At 33.5% G+C, this 20884-nt stretch overlaps 1 protein-coding gene across 1 annotated transcript in view; it reads left to right on the top strand.

Moving 5' to 3' along the window:
- Nucleotides 1–20884, top strand: part of nAChRalpha7 (nicotinic Acetylcholine Receptor alpha7) — a 530333-nt gene that overhangs the window by 292701 nt on the left and 216748 nt on the right. The window contains exon 5 of the mRNA XM_072546893.1: nucleotides 14251–14431. Within this exon, the coding sequence (XP_072402994.1) occupies nucleotides 14251–14431 (181 nt within the window). The remainder of the gene's footprint in view (nucleotides 1–14250; nucleotides 14432–20884) is intronic.

Below are 20884 nucleotides of genomic sequence, written 5' to 3'. Positions count from 1 at the left end.
ACTAATTTTAAAATGTTCTCATATAAATTTTAAGTCAAACTATTTTTCAATGGTTATATAATTTATCGGCGATAAATTATAAAAAGATAAAAGTATTCTTAGACTGTTGTGTTTTTTAAATTTTTTTTTATTTTTGATGATTTGATCCAAACTACACAAAAAAAATGACAAAAGCGGTGTATTTCATTAAATCAATAATCAAAAGAATGCAAGTCGAAAAGAAAATTATGTAACTACCACTACTTAACATAGCAATAATTGTCCTTTTTATATTATTTTTTCTTAGCACATTTTTTTGCAGCCTGTTTCTTCTTTACAAGACTAACTCTTGTCCTTGTTCCGTTGTGTTGTGAGCGAGGCTATCGAAAAAATGTTTGGCAGCATTACCACAAAACTACTTAAGGTGTTGTTAGTCCTTTCACTTTTCCAAACTAATTGGCAACAAATGTGAAAGACAAAATAATGAAGAAAAGCGGGTATAAATAAGAATTTATTACATGTATAACTTCTGTTGGGTTAAAAAAATTGTTGGGTTCCTGCCATATCATCAGTTGGTAAAATAGTGTTGGTACGAATCACATAAGTTTCGAAAAGCCCATTGTAGCTTGTTCTAAGTGAAATATATTGAGGATAAATGGCTTCACAAACTATTTCTCGAATAGGTCTGATAGCAAATGGGCATTTTGTTTTCAAACTGGATGAAAGAAACTGAGTCCATTGGCGAATTAGGGACTGATCTACTTTTATGACTTTAAATGGGCTAGGTTTTGTGCGTGCTCCCTTAAATTCATCCAACCAATTATTAACAGTTTTAGCTTTGATCCGCTGGTTGATGAGTCCCATATTCCTGTCACACTCCAAGTATGAATGACCTCTTATTGGAAAAATCATTTTAATTTTGTCAAGTCGTCTTGTGGAAATAACTACGTTATGAATGAATTTCAAAAAGTTATAGTTTCTATTTTGACTTCCACAAGAGTCGCAGAATATAAGTAAATCCCTTACACTGGAGTCTAACTGCAAAAATATAAAATTATTCAAAAACGAAATAACTTCCTCTGATTCCTTAGCTGCGATATTTTCGGGGTAACAATAAAAGTAGGAATGATCAGTAGACAGCACGTGAATATTAAAAGAATATAAAGTAAGTTGTTTGCTATACTACACGTCGTTTGTTGTAATGTTTGGTATAGGAAGGTTTTTTTGGAAATCCATCGCTATTGATTCGAACTCTTTACTCTTCATACTTCTTTTTCTTTCTTGTATTTTACGAACATAGAACACTTCGACCTTTTGCAAATGAAATTCATGTTCTATTTCCTTTTTTCTTAGTTCTTGAAGAATTTTTGTGTCATTTTTGCATCATTTTCATTTTTTCGTGGTATGCGGTTCTTTATTGAAGTCATGGATATAACACCAGTCAAGTAACTGTTCTGCTCATCTCTGCCCGACATTCTATTAAATTCGTTAATAATGGTATTTCTTTCCAAAAGTCCAATCTGTTGAAAGCATTTGTACTGGGAGCACTTACAATCTGGCCCTATTTCGTGTAAAAATAAACCTCAATTGCTTCATAACATCACATAACCTCAGAATTTACAGTCTCTGTTCATTTATAATATTTTAAAATACACTACTACTTATTTGAAGATGTACATAAACAAAACAGACTCTAAACTAAACCGCATACTTGCACGTGTACGAGACGAATGACTAATTTTTTAACCGTGAGTCGTATAGCGACCGCGCAGAAAGACTTACAACATTTTTCCAGTGTTTCCCATGGACTTTCAACGTTTTTGTAGTAGATGAGATCATTTTTAGTTTGTAAATAACTCTTAGACTTACAGCGATACTGCCAAGCAGCCTAGGCGATTCGAATCTACTTTTTATAAGTAGTCTTTTGATACAATATTCCCTTTTACCATAATAATTGACTTTAATCATATTGTCTTTTTCTATAATTCAGTACACCCATCTCACACTATGGTCCAAGAGTGCCTGGACTATTTAAAAATTTAACAGTTTAACTATTTATTTTGAATATAAAACTTTTATACTTTCTTGTATTAGGATTTTAATTTTGCAAACAAAAACTTTCAAATTTTATTAACAATAGGATTTTAATTCACCTTAATTACCGTATTTATAGCTTAATTCATTTGCTATCGATACGATGTTTACTTGTCGACGATCAAAGAATACTTATAATTTTTAGTTGAGATTTTTTTTAAAAAGATTTTAAATATAAATATAATTCTTATGTGAGTTAATTAAATATCAAAAGTTAGATTACGTAATAATTGTTTAGAACTTCTTGTAGACCAAAGAACTAACGAGTTTCCCATGACACTCGATGATAAAGATATCTAACAACTGTTTTTGATAAATTTGGTGATATTAATACCGATCTTACATTCTTATATTGTTTATGTGTTGTTTATAATTAAAAAAATGACGTTTAATCTTTTGCATATTTTGTTAATTACATATTGTTATCACCAAATTAAAAAAGCAATTGTTAGATACTTGTATCAAAGAGTGTCACGAAAAAGGCTTTTTATTTGCTTTAGGATTATTCTAAGGCCACCTCTAATAACAATGTTTTTCGATGATTCTCTGTATACTAAAGATTATGAAAGTCTCAGATCCGATAAGAAAAAACTTGAAAGTTCTTATAGTCGTAAAAAATTGATTTTAAAACGACTTCCCTCTTCATGTTGAACGAACTTCTGTTCAAGATGATATTTAAGAATTCAGAGATGACACAAAAATAGTTTTAGGACAATATTTATCATAAGTACCAATGCGACAAAAAGTTATTTTGGCTTGGCCGAACTTTCGATGTTAAGCGAGGCCATCAAATACTATAAAAACCAGTAATGTCAGCGGACTATCAGTATCTTTAATCATATGTCAAAAACACACTTAAAGTGTTTTTTAGTGAGTACAGAAATTGAGCGGCCCTAATGCAATTTTTAACTTTCTAATGTATGTAGATGACCTGAAACTTTTCTCTCTGGAAGTTACCCGGTCGACGGCTGCGCGAAATTGCTGAAGACTGTGAATAGAATCAATGAATGGAACGTAAAAACTCTTTACTCCACGACAGATATCGGGGGAGTTCGTGTCAAATTAAATTTGCCTTTTCTACGTCAGTGCCTCTTAAGATACGCATATACAATCATTTTATTTCCGTATATAAACTATGTAAACTAGATAACTCCCTAATACTTTGTTGATTAAAAATTAAAATACGATTCACGTTTTGTGATTAACAATGCAACGTTAAAAATTGGAAACTAATATTTTAGACCAATCAAGTTAGTAAAAAATAAAACTTTTTTATCACAAGTATATAGATTTGTTGGATAGTTAAAATGTGTAGTATGAGATATTACAAAAAGTCTCTCATCTAGGGATTGATCAATTATTTAATGGAAATATTTTTGAATAAACAATCAAAACGTCAAACTTAATATTTTGCTTATAACTTAAAAACTTGTTTATTTAGAGATTTGACGTCAACAGAGAGTTTTTTAAGAATTTTCAGAAAAAAAAGATACAAAAAATAAGATATGCTAAATTAAAATCGAATGATAAATAAAAAAGTTACTGCAAAATGAACAACAAAATCGCTGTTTTTGGATATGGTTAATAACTTTTTTTTATTGTTTATTAAAATTTGTTTAAATGTATCTGAACTTGAGGGTCTTATCGTGTTTGAATTGTATGCAAAAGATCGGTTGAATACTTTTGCAAAATTTAATTTGTTTATAATATTTTTTGAAAAATAAGCTAATTTCTAAGGCTTCTTTTTCTTCTTCTTTTTTTTTATATATACATGACCCTGTCTGTTTTTCAATGTGCCTCCAGTAAGTTGTCGTTTCATCGCTTTCGTGGTCTTCCTACTGATCGTCTTCCTATTGGGGAACCGTCTCTTGCCGTCTTTATGTCTATTTGTTGTCATTCGGCTTATATGATCGTTCCATTCTACTCTTCTAATTCTAATTTACTCATTCTCATTTCTAAGGCTGGTCCACATAATTTGACTAAATGAATCTCAATAATCTAGGTCTTATTTTCTTCTTAAAGGCGCATATTTATAATCTACGGAAAAAAGTTACATTTACGTACACAAAATGGTTTAATAATTAGCACATTTAGCATATTGCTAAAAGATATTTGGAAATCTGATAAAAACAAAAATTTTAAAACCAAAAAAATTCTAGGAGCCCAAATAGCCCCTTTTTAAATTACTGTGACGTTACATTAGGGACTGAAATGAATCGATTAATAATATCGATTTATAAGAAAAGTCAGAGTTTTTAACACAATTTTTTGTAAAAAAAATTATTAAAACTTGTTTAAACAGTAGTGTTGCAAAAACAGAGTACTGTGCGTTCCATCATCATCATCATCATCATTTTGGCTTTACAACCCTGTGTGGGTCCTAGCCTCCCCAAGAATTTTTTTCCAGTCGTCCCTATCCATCGCCTTCCTCCGCCAAGCACGTATTTCCATATTTCTCATATCTTGATCTATGTTATCTACGAATCTTGTTCTGGGTCTTTCTCTTCTGTGACCAATAGGTCTATCAAGGAGCATTTTTCTAGCTGGGTTGGTTTGCTCCATCCGCATTACATGGCCTACCCACCTCAGACGTCCTATCTTAATGTGTTTTACGATATCTGGTTCCTGGTATATTCTATAGAGTTCGAAGTTGTATCATCTTCTCCAGACATCATTTTTTTTTACCGCTCCATAGATTCGCCTTAGTATTTTTCTTTCGAAACATCCTAACACGTTTTCATTGCTTTTTGTTCAAGTCCAGGTTTCTGAACCATATGTTAGGACTTATTAGGGCGTATTATTGTTTTGTAGAGTTTTACTCTTGTATTTCTTGATATAACTGTAGATTTAAAAAGGAGATTAAGCCCAAAATAGCATCTATTAGCCGTACAAATTCTGCGGTTTATCTCTGCGGTAGTGTCATTTTCAGTATTGACGGGCGTTCCCAGGTATAGAAATTCGTTAACTGTTTCGATGACGTCGTTTTCTATAACTAGTGGCTGTAGTATTTGTGGTTGCGTACCTATTTTCATGTGTTTCGTTTTATTGGTGTTTATTATTACTGTGCGTTCCAACTAGACTAAAAAGAGTGAGGGTAACCGACTGAACTGCCAGCCGCGCTCATCAAAAAATCCAACCTAATTAACTAACAAAATAAAGCGCTTGGAAAAAATGAGATACTTCGGGTTATACTGAAAACAATTTTCTATTTCTTTTTTAAAATTGAGGTAAATGTTAAAATAATAACATTTATTATACTTTCGTTGCAAAATTATCCAAAACAAGGCAACCAATAACTACGGGATCTACAAATCTTTTCTTAAGTCACCTTTCTATTGTTATTTTTTACTTATTTATTTAAAATATAATTATATTATATAAATGTTATTTATAAACATTATTTAATTGTTATTTATAAACAATTTGTCCATAAACTCTGAATAAATTTGAATAAATCAGTGTTTTAGTATTAAAGAAAATTTTAGATTTTTTTGCCTCTAGTGCAGTAATAACCTTTTTTTTAGGCTAACGTATTTTTTATTTGTCATCAATGTTTGTTTTGAAAGAAAAAAAAATGGTTTTTTACCGTTTTTATTGAAAAAGCAGAAAACAAACCAAATTGTTGATAAAACAGGCATACGAAAAAAATCGAAAATACAGAACGTGGTAAAATGTCGGTGAAATTTCAATGACTAATATCGTGTATTGCCTCCACTTGCTCTAATGACCTTTTGCAGACGACGGGGCATGCTCTCAATTTTTCTCCGGATTACGTGTTGTGGTATGTTATTCCAGTCTCTCACTAACAGATCCTTAAGCTCCTGTCCGTTGTTGGAGGGAACAAGGAGGCGATGTTAGGGGTTGAATACGTTTTTTCAAATCGTCCCAGATATGTTCGATGGGATGCAGGTCCGGAGACCTAGCTGGCCAGGGTAACCTCGTAATTCCAACCTCGTCCAAGTATTGCATACTGATCGTGGCAACGTGCGCTCGGGCGTTGTTCTGCATAAAAACGACGTTTTCTCCAAGCCTTGCCATGGTATGCATAACATGTTCTTCCAGAATCTCCGTAATCTCCCTTCGTGCAGTTAAGGACCCATTTTCGATGAAGGGTAATTCTGTGCGGAAGTCGGAAGATACACCTCCCCAAGCCATGACCGAGCCTCCACCAAATCGTTCACCGGTTCTCCTCCAAACTCTTACACGTCCATCGGATCCAGTTAGGCAGAAATGGGATTCATTTGAGAATAACTCTTTGCTCCAATCGTTAATTCCTCAATGCGCGTATTGTCGAGCAAAAGCTAGTCGTGCAACTCGATGCACCAGGCGAAGTGGCGGTCCTGTAGCCATTACCCGAGAACATAGTCCAAAAGAACAAAATCTTCTCCTGACTGTTGCAACGCTAACATTGCGATTTCGTACTTCCTGTAGACGATTTCGATACATAATCACAGTTGAGGTCAAGTTTCGTAAAGCCTGAAACACAAGAAAACGGTCATCTTGTACCGTGGTCATTCTTCTTCGTCCAGAGCCAGGTCGTCTGGATAGCAAACCCTTCTCCTAAAAGCGTCGAAGTACTCGTTGAACCGTAGAAAGGCTTACGCCAACAGTTCTTGCGACTTGCCGTTGAGTGAGACCGTCTTTCACAAGCGCAACAATTTGTGTCGTTTCAACGACAGTCAAGGGTATTTTTGGCAAAAAATAAACAATAATAAACACTAATAATGGCACTAATAATCACTAATGGTAGCAATAATAAACGTTTGTTCGTTGCGTTTGAACAGAAAGTCGAAGCACAAATGAGACATTTAAAACAAGCGGCAGTTACAGATACCGTTCATTTTGGGAAGTGTGGGCTTTCCCGCGAAATCGGCACTATTGAAATTATTTGTTGCAAAGAAAACCATTAAGCCGACAACAATTCCCAGAAACATGCATTAGTTTATATTTGTGTTATTATTAATTACGATAAAGCTCGTTAAAAATGAAATATCGGCGATTTTCGAGGTGACCCGGATTTTATGATCGCGAGTGTATATACAGTACGGTCACGTTAATATTATTATATTTATTATAAGAAACTATAACTTCTTAAATATCTTATATGTGGTTTTGACACCGTATACCTATGTATGTATAGTAGTCGCGGAACTCCTCGCATTGCGAAATTAACAATTAGAACACAATGGGTTGCTATAAAGTTATTTATTGTTGAAAACTCTTTGGAATCTTGTAAAATGGGGTTTTGGGTTTAATTTGATAACTGCTAAACTTAAAAATATTAATTTTTCACGAGTTGTCATGTTTTGAAAATGGCTATGTTTGCGCTTTGAAGACTGTAAATTGTTTATAACTCGAAAACGATTCATTTAAGAGAAAGTTACTAACAACATCAGAATGAGGCAATTAAGTAACCTAAAAAACTTGTTACGGACAAAAAAAATTAAAATAAATTTGTTTAAAAAAAATTGTTTAAAGCATTTTGACCATTATTTTCTCTTGGCAACATGCATTTTTGTTATAAAGTTACAAATTTCAAGTAAGATTGTGCAACAATATGAAATAAGAATATTTTTCCTCGCTGGTACTCCCATACTACCTGGACTATAATAAATAATCGAGGCAAATTCAATTAATGAATTTAAACTTTAAGAAGTTATAATTTCTCATAATATAACATTATACAGTACGGTCGCGTTAATCCGAACGGAATCAGGAAAACGGGTTGTTCAGATGATCTCATCGTTCATGACTTTTTTATTTGGAGAAGAAAAACTGCAAAAACACAATGAAAATGACCGAAAATCCTTTATGTATATTACTAAAATATATTATACAAATATATACAATAAATTTAATAAATACATATTATCTATATAAATTTCAATGGAGAGCAGAAAAAAAATCTGTAATTTTTTTCTGGACACTAGTCTCGACGTGCTGATCAAACGCTTTGTCTCTTATACGCCTCAGCATCATGATCTCATCGCTGCTGTTGAGGTTGTCTTCTTTCGTTGGATGAAGAGTCGTCAACAGCCACTAAGTTTAGACTCAAGTTTTTTCAAGAAAGTTGAATCAAACGTTGTGGAATGGATGACCAATAATTTGCCAAATTGAAAACGAAATCCTTAAGATTAACTTTCTTTAAAGCTACTATCAGATCCGTTCCACTTTGCTCGTCAGCAATAATGTTGGAGATTAAAGCTTTTTGATAGCGCAGTTTTGTGTTCTGGATGACATTCTTTAAAACCTACCATGAAATTTTAGTTGTGAGAATGTTGAGTTGTGGTAATAAATATGAGACATTTGAAATATGAATAAAAAACTCAGAATTTAATGTTTTACATTACAAACGATCACACGTCACAGAAAATGGATTTAAGAAGACTGTTTTGGGTGTAGTTTATTGCAGAAGTTTTGTTCTTTTAAAACACGTACTAGTGTAATTGAAAAAAAATATTTAAATGTTTTAGATCGTTTGTTGTGTGAAAGTTTAAATACAGCGTTTTTTTGAGCATATTTCAAATGCCTCACAGTTGTTGTCAAAACTCATAACTAAAATTTCATGCTAAAGGTTTTAAAGCGTTAGTCTCTAGTTATCGAAACTTCATAGTGGCCAGTCAATGAAAGGGATAGAATCATCAAAAATGGCAAAAATCGCGCCACGTTTATTTATTTAACACCTGTATAAAATCTGATTTTATTTGCGGCAAAATAAAAAACTGCATACGAAATCTGAACTCTTTACCTTTAAAACACATCTTAATATTTGTCAATAGGTCACTTAAATCAAAAGATATCGAATTTTTACCGTCGAGCTGATACAAATTTTATTGAACATTGATTTTGCGAGCGTAACTAAGACGCAAAATCGACGGTCACTTCAAACGTTGTTTTTAAGAGAACAGTTCATTCTACACAAAAGGTTATAAACATTTTTGTTTAAGATTATCTCAGCTAGATTTTTTATTTAAAACATTTTTTTCTGCAGTGTACAGATTCTTGGTAAATTGATTTTTTTGCGTTTTTATCCCCCTGCAAAATTAATATTCTCGGCAAAATTTAGACTGTTCGTAAAATACTGCTAAACTGTAATTGATATCATATATGTGTAATAAAAGTAATTCCCAATTAATACTAGCAAAGTAATCATAAAAAAAAGCAATAAATAAATAAACGAAACAGGTCCAAAATCACAGCAACTGAAATCGAGTTCATGAAAAGAAGCTACAGAGTGACAAAAATGGATCGCATCAGAAATGAGGATAAAACGAAGAATGGCAGTGAAACAAGACATACTCAGCTACATCGAAGAAAAACGTTTAATTTGGTATGGGCATGTGAGAAGAACAGATCATACAAGGTGGATAGCAAAGCTTTCGGATTGGAGCCCAATAGGAAGGTGGAAAAGACTTAGACCCCGAAGATCATGGAGGGATGAAGTGCACGAGGCCATGGAAAGACGAGACCTTAGAGATGGAGAATGACAGAACAGAAAGGACTGGAGACGTGGGCTGAAAGAAGGAAGGTGGCGACAGCTGTAAAATTCCTTATATAGATAGATAGAAAATAATCATTTAGTCCTATGTAATTTGCATTTTTACAATCATAATAAAATTCCTCGTAGTTCAGTTGATAATGCTTTTCAAAACCGGCCAATTCTACAACCATAGCCGAATGGTGTATACTATTATCAAACACTGAATCAAGTGGAATAACTATAATAATTAACATCGCGTACATTTGTAAATACTAAGACATTATGACTATTAGGTAAATTATTAATTTGAAACATGTTACCAACCAAAACATTCAACATTTAAATCAGAGTTGTCATTACTCCAGGAAGCATTTCTTCTTCTTCTACGGCACTACAGCCCAAATTGAGCCTTGGCCTCCTTTATTTTTTGCCTCCACCCTTGCTTGTCTGTGGCCAATCATCTCCATACACGAACTCCTAAAAAGCTTTTGCGTCGCTGTTTACTGTGTCTTCCCATCGCTTTTTTGGCTTTTTCATCGGTCTCTTTCCCTGCATTCTAGCATTCAGTGCTCTTTTTGGTAGCCTATCCTCTCCCATTCTTATCACATGTCCAGCCCATTTCAATCTTTGTATTCTGATTATGTCTGACAGTGGTGCTTCCTTATAAAGTTAATAAAACTCGTTGTTGTATTGACTTCTGAAGATTCCGTTTTCCCTCACAAGTCCTAGTATTCTCCTTAGTAATTTTCTTTCGAATGTATCTAGTTTGCTTTTGGATGTTTCTTTCAGGACCCATGCTTCACTGCCATAGCATGCTATTGGTTGAATTAAGGTTTCATAGAATCTCATCTTTGTATTTCGGTGGACATTTTTAGACCGAAATATATGGGAGAGGATAAAATAAGCTCTGTTTGCCTGTGTTATTCTCTTCCGTATTTCTCCATCTTCTGATCCGTCGGCATATATTTCTACTCCCAGGTATGTAAACTTTCCAACCATTTCAATGTCATCTTCATGTATAATGTTTTGTGGGTCTATATTTCTTCTCGTCTGTATCAGTATTTTTGTTTTTTCTATGTTAATTTCCAGACCTAGCATTTTTGTTTGCGTTTTAAATTCTGCGTATGTTACCTGTGCTCCTGTTGATGTTCTACTCATAATATTATTATCATCGGCACAAGCGGCCAGTTGAGCCATTTGGTTAGTCAGTATGTTTCCTCGTCCAGTTTGCATTTGCCTTACCGCATACTCCAGTGCCAGGTTAAACAAAGTTGGAGCCAGCCCATCTCCCTGCTTTAATCCCTGCGAAATTTTGAAAAAGTCTGTTCGGTGGTTTTATATTCGTACACATGCCTGAGTTTCGTCCATTGTGGCTTTAATGAGTCTAATTTGCTTGTGCGGTATTGCCAATTCAGCCAATATATTGTAGAGTTTGTTCCTTTTGACTGAGTATGCCTGTTTGAAATCTACAAACACGTTGTGAACAGCAATGTTATGTTCCCATGATTTACTCAAGATTAATATTTACCAGGAAACATTTGGTAAATTGTAATCACCACATAGTAGCAAGTTTTCAAACTTAAAATAACATATTCAACTGAACTGCAATGTAACATGTACATATTTAGGTCGGATGATGGAGGGATATAAACTCCACCTAAAACTATGCACTTATTGTTAATTTTCAATAATATAAAAATTTGTTCTACTTCACAATCAGGAATTATCACTTTCTGCGCATGTATGCCATTTTTAACAGCAATTAACACACCCCCACCTCTAGTTTTTCCGGTAGAAACAGGATTGCGGTCATTTCTAAACACATTATAACCAGTAAGTCCTAATTCCGCATCGCTATAATCACAAGTTAACCAAGTTTCCACCATAATGATTATTTGATAATTACATTGAGCTATGGCAATTTCCAGAGATCTTAGTTTAGTTCTCAACCCACCAACATTTTGATAATAAATTAATAAAGGAGGCGAGCTTATATGTTTCATTGCTTCTAGTTTTTTGTGCAGAGTTATCTTTTTTTGTAGATTTCAGGTATACCTTTAACATATCTTATAAATAATCTTTCTCACCTTGTTCTTGACGTTTTTTAAGGTTCTCTTTAACTCTATTGAGTTTATTAAGTTGCTTGGGAGTGAGATCAGAATTTATAAATATTTTTTTTGCTTTAGCAACCTGAATCTAATTTTATTAAGTATTCATTGCATCAAAATAATTTGTTAATACAATTTTTAGGGACCGAGCACCATTTTTGTTTTGCTTACCAAATCTAACAGCTTTGACAACTTTAATATGCTCTTGAGTTATCTAATTGAAAATTGAGATTACATTATCTAAATCATCTGAATGATTTTATTGTTCATTTGCATTAAAAACTTTTTTGTTTGTTATTTCATTTTAATTAAGCATATCTCATTTTGTTTTTTTTTTCTAAAAAATTTGTCTGTTGATGTCAAATCTGTAAATAGACAAGTTTTTAAGTTATGAGCAAAATAATGAGTTTGACGTTTTGATTGTTTATTTAAAAATATTTTCACTAAAAAATTTATAAATCCCTAGATGAGAGTTTTTTTGTAATATCTCATACTACGCACTTCAACTGTCAAACCCTTCTATATAGTTGTGTCGAGTAAAAAACTAACTTAATTGGCTACTTATAATTCTAACGAGATTAGCCAATTTTTTTATTCTTTGCGAAGTTTTTGTTTTTTATTTCAACTATTATCATGGTTTGTTGTATATTCTTCTTCTCAGGTTACCTATCTGTTCCAATATTGACGAACATTATATCAACTTTCAAGTCATTGAGTGCTGTACAGAAAAATTCCGTGGTTGTCATATTAATCTTTCTTAGATTTTAAAGTTAGGAAAATAATCTTTTTATTTTGGTCTACTTTTACTGTAAACTTTTTCTTATAAAATATAAGTCCGTATCGCTATTCTTTTCTCATAACATACTTATAACATACTGGCAACGTACTGCCAACGCTGGGTGGTCTTACTTACTTATCCTTGACTTAACATAGCATATTCTGTTTGCCACATCCCAATTGCCATTTCTTTTTGTCACATATATATTCTTCAGTGAGTTCTCCTTTTTCCATTGTTGTTTTTATTTTTCTCCGTTCCACTGTAGTCTAGGGCATCCTTTTTTCCTCCTTCTATTTATATTTATTTCCATATCGAAGTTCCCAGTGGTATTCTTGTTTTATCCATCTTTCGCATATGCCCATGCCAGTTTCATTTATATATTTCGTCATTTAGTATATCCTTCACATTAATTAGCTCTCTAATTTGCTCATTTCTCACTTTGTCCATTAGTGTTAATCTACAGCTTCTTTTCCAGAATATAATTTCCATTGCATGTATTCGGTTTTCCGTTATTTTATTTATCACTCACGTTTTTTAGCCATATAGTGAATAGCTTTCCACTATTGTCTTTGTGTTTGGTGATTTGGTGTTTAGTTTGGCTTGTGAGACAATACAGAGGATGCAGTGTACATAATCAACTGGAGGAAGCAATATTTCCAACCAGTATAGCATTATCTGGCCTTTTAGGCCCACTACTAGATGGATGATTTCCATCGTTTTCTGTTCTTAGCTGTCAGCTTCCAATCTATGATTACCATTTCTCTGCCATCTTCCATTACTACATCTCTCCGTTTCTATCTTGGTGTTCTTTTCTTTTTTGCCCGCAGGTACTCTCCAACAAATATTCTTGACTTATTTATTACTTTGCATTCTTTCTAGATGTACGAGCTATTTCAGTCTATGGTTTTTTCACTACTTATGTTATTGTAAGATTTGCACACAATTGGTACAATTCTACATTAGTTCATCTTCTCTATTCTCCCTCTACCTCTTTTTCACCAAACATTCTGTAGTAGTAGAACAAAGTATTAGTTTACGAGATATATTTTTAGCCTTAATTATTTTGTTGCTCGCATTGCCCCATTGCTCGAGATTACCATGTACTTGGATTTATTAATATTAACTTTTAGTCCCATTTTTGAGCTTTTCCGGATCAGTCTTATTGCTATACTTGTCAGTTCTTTTCCATTTCTTGCACTGAGAGCCACATCATCTGCGTACGCTAACCATTGGTGTTCTTTGTCGAAAATAGTGCCGGACCTATTTATCCCACTAACCCTTACAATTTTTTCTAGAACTATATTGAATAGCAAGATAGACATCGGGTCTTCTTGGCAAACACCTTTTTTCACTTCAAATTCTTCTGACACTCTACCATTGCATTTCGTAGCACAAATGGTTTTTCTAATTGTCATTTTTACCAACCTTACGATTTTTTCTGGCACTTGGAATATTTTTCTTTTAGTGTTTCCATTAATTTATCTCTGTGTAGTGTATCGTAGGCGGCTTTGTAATTAATGCAAAGTACTTGTCCTGAAATGTATTCATAGCAATTGATCAGGATTTGTTTTACATCGTGTTTAATTTCTGCATTAAAAACAGTAAATAATACTAAAAGATTACAGTAGCTTCAGAACAATATTAATTATTTTGTCCCAATTACCAAAGCTTTAAATTAAATTTAAAGCAAATTAAAATTTTTGTTAAAAAAAAATAATCTATTACGTCCATTTTAACTAATTTTCCATCTTTTTTATAATGAATTCAACGTGAATCTTGGTAGCATGCTTATATTGATCAATATTTTCCAGTGCCGACGAGGGCTTCGATGGAACTTACCCTACAAATGTGGTTGTGCGTAACAATGGCAGTTGTTTGTACGTTCCACCCGGTATATTTAAAAGCACATGCAAAATTGATATAACTTGGTTTCCGTTTGACGATCAGCGCTGCGAGATGAAGTTTGGAAGCTGGACGTACGATGGATTACAGGTAAGTAATTTACAGTATTGCATTAGTATATATCGAGATATGTGCATTAGTCTGATCGCTTTAATTAAGAGGAATATAGTTGTTTATACAAGGATCATTTGTTAATTGCTACCAAAATAGAACTAACATACATGAACTGAGGGAAGAGTGATTACAGTTCGATTGAACCGGGAGTGATGAAAAGGTCATAATAAGATATCTATTAATAGATATGTTGATACTGTAAACTAAAAGCATTTAATTTTCTTCTTTTTTCTTAAATTCGTGTATATTTATTTTACTCGCAATCATTATAAGAGGAGAAACAGTATCACTTTATGCTATAAACGACTAAAAAAGTTCTTTTTACCTTCAGTTTGTTCTAATTCTACAGATCAGTAATTATTTCTTTATGAACATCTGGGATTCCAAGACAAAAATAAAGCAAACTGGTAATGGTAAATTTAAAACTGATTGCTTTTGTGGATAATGGACCAAAACTGTAAAACTCTTTTGCCAATAAAAGGCTGGGGTATTATTGATATTAAACAATTTGCTGCATTTAATTTCATATTGATCCATTAATCAGCTGCATTGTAATGAGATCAAAAATCTTGTTGAAAGATCACTAAGATTGTGTCGCTTAAGTTTTTGATTTGATAGTGGCCTCATAAGGTTTATTGCAAGATTGTTAGGATGGTTTTCAAGCCTGAGAGCATATTTTTGGGAGCAATTTATGATAGCTTCTTTAGCAATCTTCACTTGATTAGGTACATACCATGACCTGATGGGGTACATACCATGGTGCATTTGTAATGACGTGTAGGAGTTCTAATTCAAATATCTTTAAGATATCTACATTAGACCTGGACGCTGATCCCCATAGCTGGATCTCATAACATCATACTAGTTTTATGACTGATTTATACACTACTATGTTATTATGTAGAGATAGTTGTGATCTTTTACCTAGTAATCAGTAAATTCTGCTAAGCTTAAGGTCCAGTTGTTTTCTTTTCATGAATATATGCTTTTTCCATGTTAGCCGCCTTTTCTGTTAGTGAATGTTATATATGTATATACTATATATGTTATATATATATATATATATATATATATATATATATATATATATATATATATATATATATATATATATATATATATACATATTAACCTGCTCTCATTTACTTTTATTCTCCACTGTCTCAGCCAAATTTTTATTTTTTTAAGATTGGCCTGTAGTAGCTGAGAAGCAAAGTTGGGGTTTAAGTGTAAAGCTAAAATTGCTTTGTCGTCTGTGTACGTTGCTATAATAATTTTGTTGCTCGTCGATAGATCAGCTGTAAAATATCAGGTAGAGAACAGGTCCCAGAACACTACTTTGTGAAACCCCTGCTTTGATTGAATTTAGACTTGTGTACTGATCGTAATTTCTTACTAGAAAATGCCGGCCATGGAGGTACCTATTGAGACCAAGGAAATAATTTAAGGGAAGAACTTCTCTAAGTTTGTATAGTAGACCAGTGTGCCAAATTATCAAGGGCTTGAGAAATATCCAAAAAGACTGCTGAACATTATTTCCTTTATTTTAGAGCTTCATGAATAAAATTACAGACTCTATGTATTTGTTTAGTGGTGGCATGTTATTGTCTGAATCCAAACTGGTGATTAGGTATTAGTTGGGGTTCTGCAAGGATTGGTTGTAACGGATCCAACAGTAGTTTTTCAAAAACCTTTGACTTCATCGGCAATAGGCTACTAGGTGTATAATTTTAATTTGTGATTTAATGTCTTCTGTAGGTTTACCTGGCTTAGGTATTGCAATAATTTATGGAATATCTGTGTCAAGTTCAGAATTCTTTTATTGGAGAGTTCTTTGATGATTTTAGCAAGAATCAAGTCGTATCCGGAAACTTTTTAGGGCTTAAGTCTCATTTTATCTTCTGGTGAACTTGTTTGGTAGTGATTTGTTGTGTCTCGTTTGTTATGTCAAAGTCGTTGTTGTCTGGAGGGTTTGGCTGCAACCTCCAGCTGGCCAGTTCTCAAAATTGTATTCATTAAACCAACCGGATTACAGGAGCCTACATTCTGAGCCGATCCTATTGTTTAATAAATCTAGACTTAATCTGACTGCGAGACAAATTCACAAACTTTAGTAGGGTTATTTCTTTTACTTAGCTCGGTTGTATAAACGATAAACAAATATCTTGCCACTTAAATAAGTAGCTCTGAGGCTCTTCGCCATCCCATCGCAGAGGCTTTACCCGCTTTAGAGACATAATTATGGGAGTCTTGCGGTTCCCAATCCCCGACTGGGGTTTGGGGATCTGGGTGAGCTCAGCCCTAGCTCAAATAGAGAACATACTAAGTACCCAATAGAGACCTTTTAGTACCACATCCGAGCAAGAGACAGTGTAACTCCACGTAGCCGTCTAGGTGACAGTCTATCGGTGATAGGAAAGAAAATGCACTCTGTAGACATAAACTCAATGACAAGAGATTGCTAATAGGTCGTTAAGATCGTAATATTCGTGAAGTTACCATTTCTATATCGTCTGCTATATCTTACGGTATTTCACGAATGCTCAACTCAAATTACCAGTTATATCCTTAACCGGCATTGTGCTTGGTATGATATCTAAGTTTCCGACATTGGATACAACACTCATTTCTGATGTTGATTGGTCCTCTTCGAACATATTGACAGTTAATTTTACTAAATTGTTCATTGTAATAAGGTCTCTCTAATGATGTTGCCGTTGTAGTTACCGTTTTATAGTAAAATAATTGATGTTATCTGCCACTCCAGTGCAAATATTTACCTATATGTTTAGTATCATAAATTTTTTCTGTTCGAACCAATTCTCACCTGGATGTACTTTGAAGAGGTCCACGTTCCATACTGTTATAAATGGTATGAGTTTACACTAAGTTAAAAGATCTATTTGTTTTTAAAAACTTACTTCTTATAAAGTTTCTCTAGCTGACAAGCCTTGCTTGAAAATTCCTTCCCGTAAAGACGTATTATCCAGGAATGCAGCTTTTCGAAACGAAATCATCTTTATCACGCCATATATTTTGACCGTATAGACTTGATTAACAGTTTTATATATTAACTGATCTGACCTTCGAAACAGTAGTTGGAAATTATTCTGAAATAGTTATATTATCTCATTCTTGTCTATAAGAGTAAGTTTATCTCCCTTTTCTGTTAACCTTTCTAATACCGGATGAATTCTAATAAAACGTCCAGCACCGGGTGGGGTGCGGCTGCACCCCAGTTGTTTTTTATTGCAAATGCTGTCTTTTATTTGTATAACTTTGTCACTGATCTTTAATTGTGCTATAGTAACCTTTTATCATTAAACTTTGATATTCTCTGCATATAACCCTGCATTTGATAACATAAATTTATATATTCTACATAAGAAATTGTTATATCTTGGAATGTCAGTTAAAATTTCGGATTTCATTATATCCTTGTACAAGAATGGATGGACTTACTTAAAAATAAATGAGAAACTTTTAGCGCCAAGGCTAACGAATATAGGTATACCACAGGGTAGTATTTAAAGTATACTTCTCTTGTCATTGTACAATATAGATCTAGAACAGATAGTAACTCCACACTCTAATATATTACAGTTTGCAGATGATATTGTATTGTATACTTCCCATACTACCCTAGACATGTAGGCGTCAACTCGAATCTACAGTAGATTGTATAAAAAATTATTACCATTATCTAGGCTTATCAATATCAACTACAAAGACTGAAATTTGTTTTTTTTTTCAAAAACGCCAAACTCCTCAAGGTAACTTCAAATTAGAAAAAATAGAATTTTCAATCAAAAATTGTGTAAAATATACAGGCACATATTTTAATCGTAAACTGTTATGGAAGGATCAAATTCATTCTATTATAAAAAAATCGGAAAACTCCATAAATATCCTTAGAGCATTTTGTAAAACCAGTTAGGGAGCTGACCCGAATATTGCATTGCTATTCTATCGCTCAATGATTCGACCAATTTTCGACTATAGTTGTCATTTTTATGGGTCTGCGTCAACAGGACATCTTAATAAAATTGAAATCCAAAAGAATAAATGTTTGAGTCTATGTCTTGGTTACTTAAAATTTACTCCTATTACTATTATTGAAATTGAAGCTAAAGAGCCACCCCTTACACTACGCAGACAATTTTGTACAGATAAGTTTGTAGCTAGAGCTATATCAAACATCTCATGTATACACCACTTGTGTGGTGTATATATGAGACCCTCAACATACGTCGGTAGCAACACATTTTAAATGCCTCTAATTTTATTAAGCCGTTTTATGGCATCTTCTGTAAGGCTCCAGCTTTCTACTTCATAGAGAAGGACACTAAAAACGTAACATCTAAGAATTCTTATGCATATATTGATACTTAAAGATAAGTTGTAGAGAATCTTCCTAAGGCTGTTGAAAGAGCTTCTGGCTTTTTCAATACGAGTTTTTATTTCATAGCTGTGATCCCAAGTATCCTTAATATTGCAGCCCAAATAGCATATTTTTTCCACTCTTTCTAACGGTGTATCGCCTACTGTAATTTGGGCGTTTATGTTGGTGTTTTTAACCATGATCATTATTTTTGTCTTCTTGCAATTTAGTTTTTTGTTACATGTTTCTGTCGGTGATAATATGCAATCCTGTCTAACTCCCTTTTCGACTGTGAAGATCTCGGACAGTTCATTTTCTAATCGCACTGTTGCTTTTTGTTGAAGATATAAGTTTAAGATCAGTCTTATATCCTTACCATCGAGTCCTGATGTTTTTAGGATATCGATTAGTTTCCCATGTGGGACTTTATCAAATGCCCTGTCGACATTAATGAAACATGGATACACATCGCGGTTGACATTCCTGGCTCTCTGTATTAGAACTTGCAAACTAAAAAGTGCTTCCCTCGTTCCAAGTCCTGCTCTGAATCCAAATTGAACTTGACTCAGGTGTTCTTCTAATTTGGTGTATATGCACGAGTGAATGATAGTAAGGCGTACTTTAAGTACATGGCTCATCAAACTAATTAATCTATGTTCTTCACATTTTCTAGCGGTTGGTTTTTTAGAAAGTGGAATGAATATTGATAGTAGCCAGTCTTTTGGTAAGTAACCAGTCTCGAAGATGTTGTTGAGTAGTTTAGTAAGAGCTGTGATTTGGTGTGCCTCTAATAGATTTAAAATTTTACCATGCACCTCATCAGGTTCTGGTGATTTTCCATCTTTAATCCACTTAATAACCATAGTTACTTCTTGGTTTGTTATTTCTGGGCAGTATGGATTTTTTATTTCAGTCAGACTTCGTGCTGCATCTTCGAATAATTCTTGGATATATTCTTTCCATTTTCGTAATTTATTTTCAATGGTAGTCAAAATCTGGCCTTCAATATCTACAACTATGCCTGTATTGCGTTGTTTTCTGGTATTCTGTACCTCTTTAATTTTTTTGTGCATATGGAAATCGTCATGTTTGCGTTGTAGTGTTTCAACTTCCGCACATTTCTCCATCAGTCATGCTTCTTTTGCTCCTTTTATCTCCATTAGTAGTCTTATGTAACTTTTTGTATTCGTTGTCATTTTTACCTTTCAATATTCTTCGCTCTTTCATCATCTGCAATATTTTATCTTGCATCCATTCTTGCTTCTTTTCTCTTGTGAAAGAATGTCTGTAAGTTGTGAAAGAATTTCTAAACCTTTTGTTTATGTTGATAAAATCAATTTAGTTTCTTATGATTTTCCCTGGGGTATCACCAAGTGCTTTCCATGTATAAAGTCTTCTTGGATGTAATTTAAGAAATGTATTCGTTACAATCATATCCGTCTCTTGGCAGAATTGGATTAGTCTTTCTCCTCTTTCGTTTCTTATGCCAAGACCATATGACCCCACGACATTCTCGACTGTATCTTGTCCTATTTTGGCATTGAAACCGGCCATGATAATAGTAAGTTCATGTTTTTTGATCAATTTTAGAAAGTCTTCTAGAGGCTGATAGAAATTTTCTATTTCTTCTTCAGTGGATTCTGATGTCGGTGCGTAGACCTGAATGATGTTTATATTATGTCTGATGTCTGATATGGGCGTAAATCCTATTACTGCTTTAGCTATTTCCCTTTTTACTATTATCGCTACGCCATTTCTGTTTCTTATTATGTCGTCTCCAGAATAATAGATATGGTGTTCATCTATAATTCTTATTCCAGAATTTGGCCATCGAACTTCACTGCATCCTAAAATATCTATGTTCAGGCGAGTCATTTATTGAATAGTATTTGCTGCTTTGCCTGCTTGGTACATGCTTCGAATGTTCCACGTACCGATCCTTTTAACTTTTATGACATTATTGGCTGACCAGGGGATTCTTAGCACCCTCTCCCCACTTAAGGGGTGCCCGGGACTAAGGGCCGCTTGTTTTGGATTTTCAGCCATTG

Source organism: Diabrotica undecimpunctata, chromosome 10 (assembly GCF_040954645.1).
Source record: "Diabrotica undecimpunctata isolate CICGRU chromosome 10, icDiaUnde3, whole genome shotgun sequence".
In the NCBI taxonomy this organism is placed as follows: Eukaryota; Metazoa; Arthropoda; class Insecta; order Coleoptera; family Chrysomelidae; genus Diabrotica; species Diabrotica undecimpunctata.
The sequence above is the reverse complement of the archived record's forward strand: the minus strand, read 5'-3'. Positions and strand labels throughout refer to the sequence as shown.